At 42.0% G+C, this 19,869-nt stretch overlaps 2 protein-coding genes across 4 annotated transcripts; one reads left to right on the top strand and one right to left on the bottom strand.

Moving 5' to 3' along the window:
* Nucleotides 1–4,752: 4,752 nt before the first annotated feature.
* On the bottom strand, nt 4,753–12,611 carry ZNF75A (zinc finger protein 75a). 3 transcript variants are annotated; one of them, XM_012647773.1, is made up of 7 exons: nt 12,382–12,611; nt 10,148–10,670; nt 8,779–8,974; nt 8,005–8,096; nt 7,584–7,710; nt 5,771–5,881; nt 4,753–5,599 (listed from the first exon to the last, which is right to left on the bottom strand). In XM_012647773.1, the coding sequence occupies exons 2-7, from the start codon at nt 10,553–10,555 to the stop codon at nt 4,917–4,919; spliced, it is 1,617 nt and encodes a 538-aa protein (XP_012503227.1). In that variant the 5' UTR covers nt 10,556–10,670; nt 12,382–12,611; the 3' UTR covers nt 4,753–4,916. The 3 variants fall into 3 exon arrangements, with proteins under 3 accessions (XP_012503227.1, XP_012503228.1, XP_012503229.1); XM_012647774.1 differs by having other exon boundaries at nt 4,753–5,596; XM_012647775.1 differs by lacking the exons at nt 4,753–5,599; nt 5,771–5,881 and having other exon boundaries at nt 7,290–7,800.
* A 3,224-nt stretch (nt 12,612–15,835) lies between these two features.
* TIGD7 (tigger transposable element derived 7) lies at nt 15,836–18,383 on the top strand. Its single transcript, XM_012647772.1, has one exon. It carries the CDS (start codon nt 16,601–16,603, stop codon nt 18,248–18,250), a length of 1,650 nt encoding a protein of 549 aa, XP_012503226.1. The 5' UTR covers nt 15,836–16,600; the 3' UTR covers nt 18,251–18,383.
* The last annotated feature ends 1,486 nt before the right edge of the window (nt 18,384–19,869 follow it).

Genomic DNA, 19,869 nt, shown 5'->3' with positions numbered 1-19,869 from the left:
TATTTATCTAAAATCCAATATTCTGTAGAAGCAAAAACAAAACCCAAAATGTTTGTATACACAAAATCCCTACACCTAAAATAATGCCTGGCACATAGAAAGTGCTCAATAAATATTTTCCATGGCTGGGCACAGTTCCTCATTCCTGTAATCCCAGCACTTTGGGAGTTCAAGGCAGCAGGATCACTTGAGCCCAGGAGTTTGAGGCTGCTGTGAGCTATGATTGCATCACTGCACTCTAGCCTGGGAGACAGTGCAAGACCCTATCAGTAAAAAAATAAAAAACAAAAAATATTTTCCCAATGTTTAATGAATAAATGAACATACAGAGTACACATCTTTCAAAAATTTTAGGAACCTGGGCTGGGTGCAGTGGTTCATGCCTATAATCCTAGCACTTCAGGAGGCCGAGGTGCGAGGACCGGCCACTGAACTCCAGCTTGGGTGATAGAGCGAGACCCTGCCCCATTAAAAAAAAAAAAAAAAGTTTTAGGGAACAAACATCCTTAGGCAGAGATAAGGACAGAACCAGTTTTTGTCAGCAGATTAACATAAGTGTCAATTTGGGAATCACAGAAGGTAATAAACAGTAGCTTATGGCACCAGGAATTCTGGATGCAAGAACTCTTGGTTGATAAAGTATGACAAGTATTAATATTAATTGGCAGTAAAGGATCATTCAAAACAGTTTGTACCACACTTTTTTATTTTTATTTTTTTGAGACAGAGTCTTGCTCTGTTGCCCGGTCTAGAGTGCAGTGGCGCCATCATAGCTCACTGCAACTTCAAACTCCTGGGGTCAAGTGATCCTCCTGTCTCAGCCTCCCTAGTAGCTGGGTCTACAGGCCCGTGCCACCACACCTGGCTAATTTTTTCTATTTCTGGTGGAGACAGGGTCTCACTCTTGCTCAGGCTCGTCTTGAACTCCTGACCTCAAGCAATCCTCCCGCCTCTGCCTCTCAGAGTACTACACTTCTTGACTATCAGGGCACCCAGTGTTAAAACACAAAGTAACTACTTTAGAATAATACCAGCAAGAGGAACGGAAAGAATGGACACCAATCAAGGGAAAGGAGAGAAAAACTCATTAACAGGAAGCATGATAATGAATGAGGAACAATGTAGAACAGGGATATTAAATTTCCAGGTCATTTTTCTTCTCAGAAGTTACCCAAATGTGATGGTCAAATGCTAATTAAAAAGAAATATAATCAAGCAGGAATGCAAAGAGAGGGGTGAATTATAATGAAATTATAATGCTTTGAATATTCATTTACATAGTATTTTCAAGAAAAAGAAATTTAGGCCGGGCGCGGTGGCTCACGCCTGTAATCCTAGCACTCTGGGAGGCCGAGGCGGGCGGATTGTTTGAGCTCAGGAGTTCGAAACCAGCCTGAGCAAGAGCGAGACCCCATCTCTACTAAAATTAGAAAGAAATTATTTGGACAACTAAAAATATATAGAAAAAATTAGCCGGGCATGGTGGCGCATGCCTGTAGTCCCAGTTACTCGGGAGGCTGAGGCAGGAGGATCACTTGAGCCCAGGAGTTTGAGGTTGCTGTGAGCTAGGATGACGCCATGGCACCCTAGCCCGGGCAACACAGTGAGACTCTGTCTCAAAAAAAAAAATAAAAAATAAAAAAAAAATAATAAAGGGAATGCATATATTCACGTACCTGAAAAGTTTCCAGAGCCATTCTAGGCATCAGGTGATACTTGATCCTACAGCTCAATGATGTTAGCAAGGACTGAATTTCTGTCATTCTGCTCTACCTATGATGTTGGTTTCATCCTAAGGCTCACATCTCTCCTAATTTCAAGAAGACCGTCTACAGTTACTGGGTTACATGTTTCATCCAGCAAGAGCTGGATTTGTCTAGCATTTCCAACAAAAGCCCTGACAGAACCAGCTTAAGGTCATATGCTTAACCCTGAGCCATCATCTAACCGAGGAGGTAGAATCCTTCTCTAAGTAGCTTAGATTAGGTCACATTCTCCACTCCTGGAAACCAGGATCAGGGACCTCTCAGATCTCCAAATGGAACTGGGTTGTTGGGAAGGAGGAAAGGTGAAAGGGACACTAGGAGGCAGTCAACAGATGTCCATTACACTCCCCACAGGTAAAGCTCCCAGTAGAATAGACTAGGGGCATTGAGCCGTATCTTCTAAAACTGCAACACAGGTGTGAAGCTGTGGCCAGAGATCAGGGACCTGGATGGTCTGTTGAGGTGGAAGATTTCCTTAAGGATAGGACCAGCAGTGTCTGGTATGGATGGGAATGGGGGTGAGGATATAACGTGCTTCATTTTTGTAGGTTTACTGATTGTACGAAATGTTCCATTCTGGTGGCAGATGTTGATAGTGATGGGAGAGACTGAGTGTGTATGAGGGTAGGAAGTATATGAGTTCTTTCTGTACTTTCTGTTCAACTTCTCCATAAATCTAAAATTGCTCTAAAAAACAAAATCTAAACAACTTGTCTCAACGTGGAGGGTAAGTAAACTGGGAAAAAGGAAAAGAGAGGGTTGTTTATGGGGTGAGTACAGCTGATGAAGGTCCTTAGGCCAAAGTAGGAAGCTAAACAAGCTTAACACATGGGAACTGGGAAGCTGCTGAGGCTATACCAATGGAAAAGTGGTAAGCGGTGTCTGTGAAAGATCAGTGAGTTTGTCGCACAGAAATGAGGAGTACGGATTTTGAGGAGTCTGCCTCCCCAAGGACACATCTCTGTGTCCAGCATTTCTGGTGTCTCTAGAGGTATCTGCCTCTTTAATGTAGTCCGTCAGCCCAACCTATCACTAGGGAGCAGAGGACAGGGACAGAAATGCACACTGATTGTGCATCTGCTGTAGGCTAGGGCCTGTTTTAGGGTGCTTTGTTCTTTTTTTTTTTTTTTTGAGACAGGGTATGATTCTATTGCCCAGGCTGGGGTGCAGTGGCGTAATCATAGCTTACTGCAGCCTCGAACTCCTGGGTTCAAGTGCTCCTCCCGCCTCGGCCTCCCAAAGTAGCTAGGACTACAGGCATGTGCCACCCCATGCCTGGCTAGTTTTTTTGTTTTTGTTTTTGTTTTTTTTTTAAAGAGATGTGGCCTTGCTATGTTGCCCAGGCTGGTCTCAAATTCCCGGCCTCAAGTGATCCTCCTGCTTGGGCCTCCCAAAGTGCTAGGATTCTAGGAGTGAGCCACCACACCTGGCCAAGTGCTTTACTTTCATCAATCCATCTAATCCCTGGAACAACCCTGAGTTGAGTGTTATCTCTATTTATAAAGAAAATGGAGATTTATTTCAGTAACCAATCAAAAAACAAGAACGTTTTATAAGCTAAGAAGAGATACAACACTGTATTATCCACACTGCTTTTGCAGGGATAACAACAAATTTGTCTTGCTATTCCTGCCAAACCTGACTGAAGCTAAGTGACAGCCAATACACCCTCCTGCAATGGGGTCTTAAGCAAGTACTTTGCACCTCTTTGAACATTAACTTCCTCATTCATAAGAGATTTGGAAGAGATCATTTCTTTAATCCCTTTCCTGATATACCTAAAATCTCTAACAGGAACACATGTGAGTCACAGCTGTAGCTAAACAACTGAGTTATAAGAAAATGCATAGGCTATATAGACTTTCAGCAGTTCATCAAATCTATTACCTGAGGCCGCTGTTAAATGCTGTGCTGGAGAGAACAGAGTCAGGTAGAGCTTACACTGTAAGATAAAACAACATGGATGTGGATTTGCCCATCCTTGCCCAACACTCAGCATCAGTTTCCAAACCTTTCAAGAACCCAGTCTCTTACTGACCAGATGCCCAGGTCTCCAGGCCAAGTGAGCCACAGGATCCTGCCTGCAGCACACACACACTCCAGTTCCCATACAAACCTAAGTCTCTTGTTCTTAATAACAAAGGCTAAATTTAGAAGTAAACAAACAAAAACCTCAGATGATCCTGAACTCCCATCAATTTTCTTTCAGGCCTTGGGGAACTGCTAATTTTTATGGCTGCTTCATTCGACTGATACTGTGAGGTAAGGAAACAAGTCCAGTTTCTTTTATTGTAGAAAATTCTTCTTTACATCTAATATATATTCCATGCATACAAATTCCAACCAGTTTCCATATGATCTCATTAGAGATGTTTTCATTTCCCAAACACCACCAATGAGAGGCATAAAATAGTGCATTATTAGTTCATCCGGCAGATTTCCCAGTGGTAAAGGAAATATGATTTCATCAGTAAAAATTGTGATAACAAGACTCAAGAGCAGAAGTTGCTAAAAAGTTCAAGAAGGAACTCAAATGATTTCCAGCTTTGTAACAGTGTCCAATGACAAAAGAAATCAAGAAAATCCAATTTGGTTCTTGGAACACTTTACATTAGAATTCATTTCTGCTCCCCAAGACTACTGAAATTGGTAAATCTACTACCCTGAAGAGAATGGTATGCAATTAAACATGCATGTTATTGCTTTATGTTTTGGAAGACCATGCTATAAATGTTACTATTGTACAGGTTCAAGAGTGACTGGGAAGATCAATGCAAAACCAACAATATTTACTTCTGTGGCCACAGAAGACTACTGATTGGCTGTATCTGCTATTTGTAACTGAATTTTCTATTTTTCCAGGGAGAATCCCAAAATGGCCTTTCCCCTTATTCAGAATGCTCCTAAAACCTCTCCTGCTAAGGAATTCCCTGACGGTTAAAAGTAAAAATAGTAAGTAATACAACTACTAGTGTATCCCCTGCAGAGCCAATCTTGATTCTTTTCTGTGAAATATGACGTTTATACCCCCAAATTTTCCAATAATGAAAAATTCCTCATGCTTCATGATTTTTTATTTTTTCATAACCTTTAGTGTTAAGCTGCATTTGGTGAATTTCTTCAGAATGACAACATTGGACAAGCTTCCCTTCACAAGTGAAGTTTCTGGTGTCTAAGAAGGCTTGACCGCCTGCTGAAGTTTCTCCTGCATATGTTACAGGTATAAGGCTGCTCACCCGTGTGGGTTCTCCGGTGTTTAATAAGGTGGGAGTTCTGACTGAATTTTTTTCCACATTCATGACATGTAAAGGGCTTCTCTCCTGTGTGAGTTCTTTGGTGTGTGTGTAGATTTGTATTTTGACTGAAGCTTTTCCCACACCATGAACATTTATATGGTTTTATTCCTTGGTGTGTTGTTAAGTGTTTATTAAGATCTGAACTCCATCTAAATCTCTTATCACATTGCTGACATTTATAGGGTTTTTCTTCAGTGTGAATTCTTTGGTGCTTAATAAGGTCAGAGCTAACTCTGAAGGTTTTCCCACATTCCTGACATTTAAAAGGCTTCTCTCCTGCACATCCTTTCTTATGAAGATCCATAAGTTTCAGCAGCTCTTGTTTCCATGTTGAAAGTTTCTTTCTTTTCTTCACTGGAAAATCTCGGTGCCATTTCCTCCTTCTGTGCATATCACCATGATTTTCTTTGCCTGTCGTTTTCTGGGGAACTTTCACTTTGGTCTTTTTTGATACTATGCCTAGTGGCACTTGTATTTCCAAGTCAGAAAGAGACATAGGCTGATGATTTTCAGTGTCACTTTTGAGCTTTAACCCTGCTAGAATAAATATAAGAATCAGCTATGTGTATCCCAAAACAAGAAAATCACAGGATTGGAAAGAAAAATTCAATGATCAATTTTAAAACAGAGGAGTAGAATCTTAAAATGTTAAGCCCTTGTAAAGGTTCATATCGAGGCACGTTTCGCTTCTTCCCATGGTGTCTTTACCTGTAGAGGACTCTCCAGCACTGTCCTTCAACTCCAGGGATACTTGAACCCACGGGTCTTCCCCGTGCTCTAGACAGGAGATCACTTTAGGTTTGGGAAGCACAAATAATGCTGTGAAATGGACAAAATGAGGTCAAGGACTGGTAACTTAACAGTGAATTAATACACAAATTCCAGACTATTTCAGGAAGAGCAAAGAACACTGTTACAGTTTGTTACTCCAATGGTTAAATGGATACACTTTAAGATCCAGTATGATATCTATACTATGCTGCATTTATGAGTGGATATGCAAAGTAGAGACTAAGAAATAAACCTAAGGGTATCAATGAAAGGATACAGGAAACAGGAATCCAGCACGTATTCTCCCTCTTCTGCACTAAGAATACCCCATCTTCAACCAATGGGGAACCAAGCTCCAGAGGTTGTGGGGAATATAGGCTGGTCCTATTAACTCTTTAGGAGTCATCTTGGATAAGATCAGTGATAGCAGAGCCAATGGGTTCAGTATCATAGGCACAAGTGGTATCTATCATAATTAGTTAGTTTTTATTTAGATTTTAGTTATTTAGCCCAGGCCCTGAACTAGGATAGATTTCTAATATTCCTATAGATCCCTGACTCACATCTAGGTAGAGGAAACAGACCAGAATCATTTAGTGAAATTTTTATAAATACAGATGACCAGCTATGGGAACTGTTTATCATTCATTCATTCAATAAATATGTACTGAGTGGCTATGGTGTGCTAAGCACTGCCCTATGGGCTGGGAATATAGTGGTGAAGATGATGAAGTACCCTGATTTCATGAAGCTTACATTCTAGTAGGGGAGTGAGACAATTCATCAATAAACAAACAAAATAATGTCAGAAGTGACAAGTGTGTTGAAGAAGACTAAACTGGTGAAAGAGCATTGTAAGATTCTGCTCCCGTGAAGCTATTTCAGATAAGGTTACGCGGAAGGCCTCTGTAAGAAACACATATTTCAGCAGAGACCTGAAAGTGAGAATTTTGCCATGTGGTAGAAAAGTGTGGCAGGCAGAAGAAAAGGGAAAGCAGAAATAAGCATGGCAAGTTCCAGTAACAGGAAGACAACCAGCACGGCTAAAGAGGAACGGAGCAAGGACACAAAGGTGAACAGGAACCAGATCCCGGAGGGTCCTGAGGCCTTGGTAAGAAGTTTGGATTTTTTCTGAAAATAAGTGACCACAGACTTTTGAAGCAAGGAAATGTCATGATCTGATTAGGTTTTTAAAAGATCACTCTGGCTGCTGTGTAGAAAACAGACTGTGTGAGGGCAAGAGTAAGAGGCAGGGGTGTCAGTTAGGAAGCTACTGAAGTAGAGCTGGTTCAAGATGACTCTGGCTTAGGCCAGGATGCTAACGGTACAAGAAGCTGAGACATGGTTGGACTCAGGATATGTCAAAGTGGAGCTAAGAAAACTTGCCAATGGATTAATAATGGAGTATGATAGCAAGATCAGATTAAAGGATCACTACATTTTCTGCCCTGAATAATCAGATAATGGTGGTGCCCTTTACTGAGATGGGAAAGACTTGGCAGAGCAGGTTTGGGGACAGAGAGAAGATAGGGATCAAGAATTCTACACAGGATAAGGAATGAGCATGTGCATATGGAAAAAGTTCTCCAGGTGACCTGGATATACTACCTTCTCCCTCCCCCAACACCATCTAGTTGAGAACCAACCAGCTACTAGAACAATAAGACCCTCTCACAGGGGCTCATTCTTACCAAACTGAGAGCAGGACAGATCACTCAACTTCTACACAAAGGGAAGGGAGAATCTTTACCTAGAGAGATGACAGTCTCATAGTTTTCCTGCATTACATCACTGTAGAGGGCCTTCTGAGTGGGATCCAGTAACTCCCATTCTTCCTGGGAAAAATACATGGCCACTTCTTCAAATGTCAACAAGCTCTAAAGAAGAGAATGTACTTCAGCTCAGAACTTGCCACTGCAGAAGCAGCCCGGCCACCATCTTCAGTGAACTGCATGGCAGGCCAGACTCTGAAGAAATGACAAGTACATGATGTTTGTAAAAAGTGAGAAGGCAGAAAGGAAGGAGCCAAGGGATCAGCGAACAGCCTGGGAGGGACCCAGTTCCGCAGGGGAGAACATATGGGGCTAACACACCTCTGAGCCCCTCCGGGGCAGTAAGAATCATGGGCAGCAGGGAAAGGCAGCCCTAAACTGCTGGAATGCACAGCTCACCTGGGACTCAGGCAAGACGAGCTCAGGTACCACTGTCCAGTCTTTGGTGTTTGTCTGCTCAGGAAAGGCTAGAATCTGTTGAGAAGGCACAGCTGTGGGCAGAAAAGAGCCAGAGGAAATCTCTCATTTCTGTGAACACCCTGATGGGACACTGTGTGTTGTGTGTGCTGCCAGAAGTCCCCTCCTCATAAGTAAAACCAAGTATCTACCAGCCCCTAGAACCAGTTGCCCAGTTGAGAGTTTCTTCAGTTTTCATGACAAAAATAAAGATACCTTTTTATTTTTCTCATGACATAAATTTTTCTGAGTTAGACAAAAATTAAAAGTATTTTAAAATGAAGTACTCAGGGACTCCAGTGTATGGTAGGAGATGAAGTTTTTTCTTTTATTATTTCTTTCCTGGTACACAATTGTTTTCACATTCTGCAACTAACAGCCCATTTCTGATCCCAAATACTTCTTTATTTTATGATGAGGTAGCCCCAAGCCTTCCAATTCCATTTCTTTCCCCTCTTCTCCGCTTTTCTCAGGAACAGAGTTCATAGTGTTATTACCAGAATTCTGTGATTTAGATATTTCTGTACCCTAGGCCAACCTCCAGCTTTACCCACAAGTGGTATATTCTACTGCTGCCTGGGGGACATTTTAACTGCTATCATGGCTGCTTTTACAAATCCATAGAGCTGGCTACCCAAAATATGCCCATGACACGTTGGCTGAATAAATTATTTGCCACAGCTCCCAGGAGAAGGAAATTATCATGAAGCTCCTTACCCCTTTCAGACACAGGCTCAGTGTCCTTATGTGTATTCCTGCTCAGCTGTTCTTGTAGACCCTGGCATGTATTCCAAAATTCTTCATCCTGGGAAACGCTCACTGGTTGGGACTCTGCTGGCTTCGGCTTAAAGCCTGGGGCCTCTGCTGTTTCTCCCAAGAGCACTGTCTCCTTTCCCAGCTCATGGACTGCAACCTAGAAATAATCCCCATCCTCGTTACCATACGACTTTTGGTTTGGGAGGAGGGGTGGAGGTAGGAGGAGGAAAAGGTATACAGCCCACATCGTGGGAAGTGTGAGAAAGTAAAGGAAATGACAAAGGGCTTTAAAGAGAAATTAGGCCATCAATTTCCATAAACTATCCACAAATCTGAGAAAATCACAGTAAAAGGATAAAAGCTGTGGCTACTGCCAGTCCTCCAACACAGCAGCCTCTACACTACATACAGTCCAGCTCAAGCTACTAGCAGGGTTGGGCAGGCCACCTATTCTCATGCTGCCTTATCAAGCCTTTTATCTTGACTTAGATCCCCACCTTAGTGGTTTTCTGTCTTTTAAGTTCTTCTAAAAATTAAAGAAATGAATAAAAAAGTTTTCGTCTCAGCCATTATTTTCCCTACACCCAGGGAAGATTTCACAGAGAACAGGGACAGAATAGAGAAAAAAGGGGGAAGAATGGCTTCAACCAACCTCTAAATGATTTTGACACCAAACATATGTCCTGCCCTGTATTCTTCACAGCAGGACCAAGGCCAGCAGGTGTGGCCACCTGCCCAAGGGCATACCCTCACTCCTTACTTGTCAGCAAAACCAGCCACTAAGGGTAGGCAGTAGAGGCTCTTGTCTATCGGCATCCTTTCCTCACTATTCTGCTGGGATTTTTCTTTTCTAAATCTTTTGTTTCTCTTTTTTCTTTCTACTTTTTCTCTTCCTCTGCAGTCTTCCCCTAGTTGTTTTATTTCTCCTTCTCTTTAATGTCCTTGCTCTCTTTTGGTCTCCAAGTATACTCCCGTTTTTGAATCTGCCCTCTACTACCTGACTCTTTGTTGCCTTTTAATTCTGTTTGTAAGAATTCAAGGCCTGTCTTCTTGCCCAACCAGACTAGGCCCATCACCCTCAATTCACCCTGGCTCCAAAGACAGCAAAAAGCAACTCTCTTTTTCTAAAGCCAGCAAAGTCTATCACAATTTCTGAAACCTGTGGACTGACTTTCCCGTGGGCTTGTAGCTTTGAGTGCCACCTTAATAGTCCTAAAGAAACAACAGAACAGTGATCTAATCCATCTCCTTCCGCAATTAACTGCCCCCACCCTCAATATATCCACCTTCATCCTATTTCACTGTATATGCCAGGAATCTTTCTTCTCACCCCATTCCTTGTTTGCCCAGATTCCCTCTGCAAGTGTTCCACCAGGGCCACAGCCTCCTCAATGGTCTGTGGATGGTGCTTATGCATCTGGGTCTGTGTTTCCCTGGGGAGAATAGTCAGGAACTGCTCTAGCACCAGCAGTTCTAATATCTGCTCTTTTGAGTGGATCTCTGGCCTCAGCCAAAGATGGCATAATTCTTGAAGTTGACTGACAGCCTCACGGGGTCCAGCTGCCTCATGATAATGGAAATTCCGGAAGTGCCAGCAAGGTCTCTTGAGATCAAGACTGTCTATGTGTGTAGATTTTTCACTCTGACTGGAGCTCTCTCTCACAGGCCCCTGAGTCTCCCATAGAGCCTTGATCTGAGGGTCCAAATACTCAGCCACCTTCAGATCCACCATCATCATTTTGCTCTAGGAAGTTTTGCTCCTGTGTCAGACACCCAACTGGTGCCACCTTTAACAACTGAGGTCCCGTCTGGTCTGGTACAAAATAAATAGGAGGATCTTCTTCCTAAAGGCACTGGGGGCAAAAAAAAGGGTACATGTCAGTAAGAAAGTCATATGAACTTTACTACTTGCTACTTGCTAGAGAAAAATGAACAGAAAAGGTCTTGTCCTGCCTTCCCTTCCCTTCAAAATCAACTACCAGGCCCTTTGTTTCTCTTCTCTTCTATTATTCAACTGAAGCACAGCACAGCTCAGAGAAGACAAATGCCAGCTGATGACTCTGCCCTTTAAAAAAAAAAACAAAATAATTCAGGAAAGGTTGGTTAAGTAAGAAAACTGGCACCCACTGGCTGAAAGGAGCTTTGGGGATTACCCAAAGATTTCACTGGTGTGCCTCCTATTCTACCATCCCCATAAGGGAAGAGTAGGAGAAAACAAGATTAGAAAAACATTCTGAGTTTCTTTTAAATTTTAACAGATCACCCTAGTCCAGTCTCTGTCTTTAGTAAGGGGGTACAACTTCTGACTCTTCATCCTCTTGGAAAGTTGGAAGGCTTCACTTCAAAATACACTGGATATTATCTTTTCAACTGTATGAATACTGGCAGGAGACCTGAGACAGTGAGCCCAAAGTACAGTAGCCCTCCTTATCCAAGGGGCATATGTTCCAAGATGTTTGGCGGATGCCTAAAACCCCAAATAGCAGTGAACCACATATATACTGTTTTTTCCATGTATACACACCTACGATAAGGATTAATTTATAAATTAGGCACAACACCCATAAAACAAAAAATTAAAATATACTGTAATAAAAGTTATTTAAAACTTATGGATAGTTTATTTCTGGAATTTTGCATTTAATATTTTTGGACAGCGGTTGACCATGGATAACTGAAATGATGGATTGGGAGTGGTCTACTACAGAAGGAAAGTCATTTGGGGAAAAATAGCCTATTCTTCTCAGACAGCGTCTCTCAATTAAGCAACTAGATGTCCACCACTCTTCTTTGCAAGACATATAAAGGGCACTATGCAGATGATTTGTGCAAAATTTCTGTTTACTTGACCTGGAAAAAATTAAAGCTGGGCTTTGTTTACAAAAACATCAAGTCGTTAAAAGGAGAGAATGAGAGTTGGTGATGATTAAGGTGACCATTCTGCTGATTTTATATTTCTTCAAGGGCCATTAAGACCTTGAGTGGGGCTGAGGAGAGCCTTGTGAGCCTCACCTTCCCTGAGGTGAGCCAGAAGCAGCACCGAAATTCTACCCAGGATGCCACCAGTATTCAAAGAAACGGCTGGCTCTTTGCTGCCCACCATAGCTCCGGAGGCACGGGGCAGTTCCTATATTTTTCATCAGCAGAAGCCTCTAGTTCTGAGGCAGAACTGGCCTGTCCGCCTGTAGTAACATAGCCACGAAAACGCCAGCGGGAGCGGGACACTTTCTCCGGGCGCAGCGGTAGACGCTGCTGCCCGCCCCCAATCGGATTCGCCACAGCTTCGGTCTGCGACAGCCGCGCCCGTGGGCACCGGGCAGGCGCGCAGTGTCCAAGCGAGCTTCAGCCGCCGCCCTGCGTTGTAGCTGCGCGAAGGGAAGCGAGAATGGCTTCCGGAGCCTGACCGCGGCGGCCCCGCTCGAATCAGTGCCGCCGGCCCTGTCTCAGGCTCGGGCCGCCGCCCACGGAAAATGGCTGCCTCCCCCCGCCCTTCTCGAAGCGGCCGCTGCCGCTCAGGGGACTCCGGAGCCGAAGCCAAAGGGGAAGCAGCTTCTCGGTTATTACCTCGGACAGATCGGCTTCCGTGGAAGCCCCTTCCCGCTTTCTCAGGCTCAAATGCAAGCCGCCCCCCGCCACTCTTGAGGAGCGCAGCTGTCCGCCCCAAACCACTCGGAGGCGGGAGCGGCGAGGGGTGCGGCCAGCAAGGGTTCGGGACGGAGGCCTGGCACCACCGGCGTCAACACAAATCCTCTCTGCCCCTGCCAGACAGGAGCGCGATCCGCCGCGCCTCAGCGGTGGCGGAGAGCCCGCGCGCCGACCGGAAGCGGAAGTGACGCGTTTCCGAGGGCTTCTGGCAGTCCCGCCCCGCGGAGGCCCGCCCCTACTGGGGGAGCCCGTCCGGCCGCGGCGGCGAGTGCCCGCGCCTCCCTCCCTCTCTCCCTCCGTGGGGAACCAGCCGCTAGCCCGGCACAGCCCCGGAGGCGTGGAGGAGTTAATGCTACCGAGTTTTCGGACGCGCCGAAGCCTAGAAGGCCCCGCACCGGCTCGTATCGTGGGTGTCGCCGTGTCGTGTCCCCACTGTGGGAGGCGTCGCGCGTCCACATCATTCCTGCGTGACTTTCGGGGGCCGGCCGGCGGCGTCTGGTCACCGGGAGCCTCGCCCGGTAAGGGTCGCCGCCCCGGGTGTCGAGGGGCCGCCTCCCGACTGTGCGCGCCGCTCCCGGCCTTCCTGCGGCCCAGCCGGCCGAGCTTGAGCTGCCTTCGCTGGGTTCGTCGCAGCCTCCTCGAGGAAGAGGCTCTTTTGTCCCGGTCAGGCCATTCGTAAGATCAGGAACAATAGCCCCTGAGGGTTTTGTGCCGTTTCTGGTCGTCTGGCGCATTTCTCACAACTATTATGTTTATTTTTCTTGTGTGTTTTTAACGTGTGAAATAGGTTCCATTTACCTTGCTCCTTGACAGAGAAATTGGGACCTAAGAAGTGACTTGCTCAGAGGCACGTAGTCTACCTACCAGTGGCAGCTGCTAAACTGGAGTGTAGCTCTCTTGTCATATCTTCTGCTTTTTCCACTATGGTATGCTTCCCTGGAAGACGGGAATCTTGTTTCCATCTTGTATCTCTTGCAGTGTCTAGCATAGTCACTTGGGTAAGATAGGCATTCCATAAGTATTTACTGATTCATATTTATAAGAATCTGAGTATTTTGGGTTGTCAGTGATCTCCGGATTATTAATTTCTTTGTAATGTTAGCCTATACCAGTCAAGGATTATTAAGTCTACTATGTATAGCCAGTGCTACGGAGTTGAGTAAGACATCTTTGTCCTTAAGCAATCTAATAAAAGGACTGAAGCAGTTTCTTGAATATCTGTAACACAAGGTAGTAATAAGACATCAGCTGAATACGGTGAGAACTCCAAGGAATAAGTTAATTTTGAGTTGGGGAAAATTATAAAAGACCTTGATGAATTTTTCCCACAGCAGGGAGTGGGAATACATTCCGGACACATGGAAGGGTAAGGAGCAAAGGCTTAAAAGCCGGAAAGATCTGTAGTACATTTTTACTGAGTTGGGCTACATTTAGAGGAAGAATTTAAAAAATTAGAAAATAAGTTTATGTGGACCTTATACTGGAGTCCTTTGAATGGGAACAAGAAGACTGCATTTAAGAAAGTAAATCTTGGAGCACCATTTGAGGGTTTTTGATGGAACTTCTTTCTAGGGCAGTTCATCTGAGGTAAGTTTAAGGTGAGAACAAAGATCAGAGGCCATTACCAAGCCATTATGCTATCTTTGCTTTTGGATAGATGGTAAATGTACTTCTCCAAGGCATAGATCTTGATCCTTTTTAAGTAAGAGAAAGAGACTAAACAGAGACAATAATAATGAACATCTGCCTAAGTCACTTGAACATGTGTCAAAGCAGGTTCATTAGAATCATGATTTCCTTAGACTCTCAGTCAGGTTGAGGCTTAATTTCTTCAAAAGTAATTATTGTTCCCAGTCTCTCAGAACTAATAGACAGTAATGCCCTTGACACTGGGATTCTCATCATCTGGCCCAATGCTGAGCATATAATTAGAATTAATTAAGTTGAATAAATGAAGTCCAGCCAGCAGTGCCCTTGGATGTCACTGACAGACCTAATTCATAACATAGGTAGAGAGCTGGTTGAAGGGAGAAGGAAGTAGGAAAAGAGACCTGTGGAAAGAAGAAGAGGAAGCAAGGCACACATTGTGAGTAGGGAAGGAGGCCACTGATGATTTTCAGTGTGTGCAGTTTGGTCCCAGAGTTGTATTCTTCCTGTGGAGCCCACAAAAGTTCCCCGAGTCTTTCCTTTTGATTCACCTCCCCGCTTGGGCACTGTTTCAGAAATGATGAATATACAGCTGAGAAACAAAGAAAGCAAATACACTGAGTTAATTCTGAGAGACCCACACAATTACACAATGCACTGAATATTTTTGCTGGGTGACTGGCTGGAGTTAATGGTGCTACTATTGGCTTAAAAATACTCTTTTTTCTTCCTTTTCCATTCATAATAGTTACCTTTAATAATTGCCTTAGTTAAAACTGCCTTTTATAAAGTTGCTTGATCTTAGCCTGTCACTGGCTCTGTCCCTTAATTAGTATCGTATTCTTTCATGATCTTCTCAGTGCCCCATAACCCAAAGCTGCCATTTCTTGCAATAAATGTTAGAGGAAAATCAATGGTGTGACTTCTGGGTTCCTAGATGAGAGACTTGACAATATTCTATGTATTAATAGTTGGGGAATGAATGGGGCTGTCAGGCTTTGCCCTAAAGGAGAGTAAGAATAACTGAGATAACAATCGTTTTCCTCATTTCTCTGACATACTTTTCTTTCTTCATAGCACCTGGAATGGATAAAAGTGGCAGTTTTTGTTTCTTCCCATGAGGTTGTGTATCTGGAATGAGAACCATGAAATTAATCGAGTCTAGGACATTTCTAAGGACCTGGAATGGCTTTGGGCAGCACCAGGAGGACCTCAAAGGAGTATTTGAGAGCACAGAGCAACGGAAGAGTTTTCTAACAGAAGGATTTATGGGAAACAATTGATCAGAAACACCAGTAGAGAAACCTTTTAGATTTCTTCAGGCTGTGGAAAAGTTGAGTCTTGGTTCAAATTATGTAAAATATACACTGAAAAGAAATAAAAGTTCAAACATGAAAAGTATGTTACTGAACTCCCTAACATAAATTTAGGAAAACAAATGAAAGGACAGATCTTTTAAATTTTGAAAGTATGGTAAAATATTTGTAAAACTTTGGGGCTCATCTCTAAGAATTGCCTTGATTCTGAAACTTGATAATATTTCAAATAGAGAATAGTTTCAGTGAAAAATGACACTCCAGAATACATCACATGTACCCAAGGAAGAAGATCTAAGAGTGGAAAAGTGCCACTAACAAATATATTATTTATGTACTTAGAAATTACCGTAGCAAATACAAGAGACACTCAAGTTAAAGCTTAGTCTGTGAGAATGCTATAGTGAATGCAGTAAAAGTTGGATTTCATTCATATGTACAACAGAAACTACCAACTTGCTTCTTCACTTCAAGATTCTGTATGACTGTTCCCAAATCCCAGCTCTCCAGACATCCCAATTCAGTGTCCTTGCAGCTTGTAGTCTTTATCCAGGTAGATGAACTGCTACCCAGTGAACAAACACTACATGCAGAGCAATATGAGTACCATTTTCTTTTCCGGCAGTGTGGTAAATCAGGTCTTCTTGGAAGGGGAGAAGCTATATAACATCTCGGCTACACAAGATTACTCTGTCCTTGCCTTTAAGTCTTTTACACCCTTCTTTTCAAGCATCACTTTTGATTGAGACTAATCCTACCTTGGACTGTTCTTGTGGGCACATCTCACTGAATGCCTCCTCTCTTCATTTTGTCTCTTTTCCTCTATAGAGTTATGGAAAATATGCAGGTATCTCCATCATTCCTGACTGGGGCTGCTATATTTGTCAAGAGAGAGGAGAAGGAGCAGGGGGATTCTGAAAACTGATCACTTGTGTCTTTCAGTAGCAACAGCCAGACAGGACTTTGGCAATGGCAACTTTCTGAGTACCTAAGACCTTTACCTCAAGACTAGCTCTTCAATACTGATACTCCCTTTCAACCTATCAGCCACCAGTACAAATGCCTGTGCCTTCTGGGGCTTTGAGCTAGATTTTTGTTTTTTAAAACATTTTTTTCCCAATTCAGTAAGGCTTTTTCCTTTGTTTTCTCCTGTTGGTTGTTCAAAATTATTCAGTATGAATAAGAGAGGGAAATACACAACACTGAATTTGGAGGAGAAAATGAAGGTTCTAAGTAGGATTGAAGCTGGACGATCACTTAAAAGTGTAATGGATGAATTCGGAATCAGTAAATCAACATTTTATGACATTAAAAAGAATAAAAAATTGATTTTGGACTTCGTACTGAAGCAGGACATGCCATTAGTAGGGGCTGAGAAGAGAAAGAGGACAACAGGAGCCAAATATGGCGACGTAGATGATGCGGTCTACATGTGGTACCAACAGAAACGCTCAGCTGGTGTCCCTGTTAGAGGTGTGGAGCTTCAGGCTGCTGCCGAGAGATTTGCACAGTGTTTTGGGCGAACAGACTTCAAAGCAAGCACTGGCTGGCTTTTCAGATTTCGAAATAGGCATGCAATTGGGAACCGAAAAGTATGTGGGGAACAAGTCCTAAGTTCAGCTTCTGAAAATGTTGAGCCATTTCGACAAAAACTGTCCATGATAATCAAAGAGGACAAACTGCGTCTGGCTCAGCTATACAGTGGGGATGAGACTGACCTCTTTTGGAAGTCAATGCCAGAAAATACTCAGGCAAGCAGAAAAGATATCTGCCTGCCAGGGAAGAAAATAAACAAAGAACGGTTGTCTGCCCTTTTATGTGCAAATGCGGATGGAACTCATAAGTTAAAATCAATCATTATTGGAAAATCAAAGTTGCCCAGAAGTGTGAAAGAGGACACAAGTACATTACCAGTGATATATAAATCTAGTAAAGATGTTTGGTTCACGAGAGAATTGTTTTCAGAATGGTTTTTTCAAAACTTTGTACCTGAGGTCCGGCATTTTCAACTTAATGTTCTAAGAGTCCATGAAGAGGATGTCAGAGCATTGTTACTTCTGGACAATTCCCCAGCTCACCCTTCCCCTGAATCACTAACCAGTGAGGATGGTCGGATAAAATGCATGTTCTTTCCCCATAACATTTCAACCTTGATTCAACCAATGAATCAAGGTGTGATCTTGAGCTGCAAACGACTTTATAGATGGAAGCAACTGGAAGAGAGTCTTGTAATTTTTGAAGAAAGTGAGGATGAGCAAGATAAAGGAGAAAAAGGAGTTTCTAAAATTAAAATCTACGATGTAAAAAGTGCAATTTTTAACTGGGCAAAAAGCTGGGATGAAGTAAAACAAATAACCATAGCAAATGCATGGGAAAATCTTCTTTGCAAAAAGGAACCAGAATATGATCTTCAAGGCTTAGAAGATGGGGATTATAGAGAAATTCTTGAAAAATGTGGAGAGTTGGAAACAAAGCTGGGTGATGATAGGATGTGGTTAAATGGAGATGATGAAGAAAAGGAGTGTCCCCCAGAAACAAAAAGTGAGATTACAAAGGAAGTTGTTCAAAAAGGAGGAGGAGCTGAGAAACAGACTGAATTTAAATTATCTGCTGTTAGAGAAAGTTTGGACTACCTTCTTGACTTTGTTGATGCCACACCTGAATTTCAAAGGTTCCATTTCACACTGAAAGAGATGCAACAAGAAATAGTGAAGAAACAATTCCAAAGTAGAACCCATTCTAGAATTGGTAGCTTTTTGAAACCTAGGCCTCATAATATTAAGGATTCCTTCAATGGGCCTTCAACTTCTGGTTCTAGTAATTAGATTTTGTGTTTAGAGATTTCTGCAGATGTATAATAATATATGGTATAGGCCTGTTGTGAATTATCATGTTTTATCAACTGATATTATTTTGCATATCAATGCCCATTTATATATTGGTTATAAAATATAGTTTGAAAATAATAAATTTGTTTCTTTAAATGTATTTTTTAAATAAATTTATGTTTTGTTCCTTCATTTTTTTTCTATTTTAGACAAGGATCTGAATAATGAAGTATTATCCCAGATTATCTATAGTGGAATACCTGTGAGAAAAGCATTAGTATAAATTCCATCTTAATATATTCATATCATATAACAAATAAGCTTAGGTGCTGACTAGTTCTAGTTAACTTTAAGAAGATAAGGATAGATTAGGTTTTCAATTTAATGCTAGGACACACTGCTTTCTTAACTGTGTTATCACCTATTTAGTGCTTATTTCCCTTTTACTGTGGAAGTAACGTGTTAACTATAGAAAATACATATAAAAAGATATATAAAGATAAAAAGCAGCCAATTCCATTGAACAATGATATCAATGGCCAGTGATATATAAGCCTATAAACCTCCTCTTAACACTTTGGTGTATATCATATATTTTAAAAATAGGCATATTACATTGTAAATAAAACTTTATATCTTATTGTCTTAATATATTTTACGCTTTGGTATTAATAAGTTAGCATTTGTTGTGTATATAGGATTGTATACATGTGCTTATTTAGTCTTCATAGTAACTTCCCCCACTTTTAAATATATAAGGAAATAGGTTTAGAGAGGTTAATTTGACAAAGGTCACATAAGCAGAGATGACTTTTAAATTCTATTTAATGCCAAAGCTCAGGCTTTTAACCATCATGCTACACTATTTCTGAGAATTTCCTTCATGTCATTAAAATCTCTTCAAAAACCTCAAATAGAATGTACCATCAGTTGAACCATTCTCCTACTGAACAGTATTTGCTTCCTATTTTTCAAAGTAAATAATATGGTGAACACCTTTTTGCAGAAAAGTTCAAACTAGTACCTTAAGGTAGGTTATTAAAAATTAGACCACCAGATCAAAGAGAATGAACTTCCAAAAAAATTTTGGTACACACTGCTGAATTGTTTTTATATTCCAACCATTAGTTTGAAAGTACGTCTCTCAAGGTATCAATCCCAGCATTGACTATTGTTATTCTATGCCAATTTTATAACCAAAAGCATGGTATCTTTATGGCTATTCCCCATTTTAGCATGATGGTGAACATTTAAGTTGATATTTGCAAGTAACATGCTTTGTCAGGATAATAAGTTCTTCCTCATTGGCTTTTCATGTTTTCTTGTGTTTCAGTTTTCTGAAATGCATGTATTCTGTTCCATTGGTCAATATTAGGCAACTATAGTGTAAAATTAATGACTGAATGTAGTACTTGTGTCTACTTTTGCTCTAGTACCTTACCATTTTAATCACTGATTAATGTCTGTTTAAATAAAAGGCAAATGCCCATTTTCCATCTTCAAAAACATACAAGCTATTCTTACCTGTTCTTCTGAGTCAACTTCAGCATAAAATTTATTCAAGTCTCTCCCAGACATCAACTGGGACTTTATTCTTTTTTTTTTTTTTTTTTTTT

The sequence above is a fragment of the Propithecus coquereli genome, unplaced genomic scaffold (genome assembly GCF_000956105.1).
Source record: "Propithecus coquereli isolate 6110/MARCELLA unplaced genomic scaffold, Pcoq_1.0 Scaffold27, whole genome shotgun sequence".
Classification (NCBI taxonomy): domain Eukaryota; kingdom Metazoa; phylum Chordata; class Mammalia; order Primates; family Indriidae; genus Propithecus; species Propithecus coquereli.
Note: the sequence above shows the minus strand (reverse complement) of the source record. Positions and strands in the feature narration are given on the sequence as shown.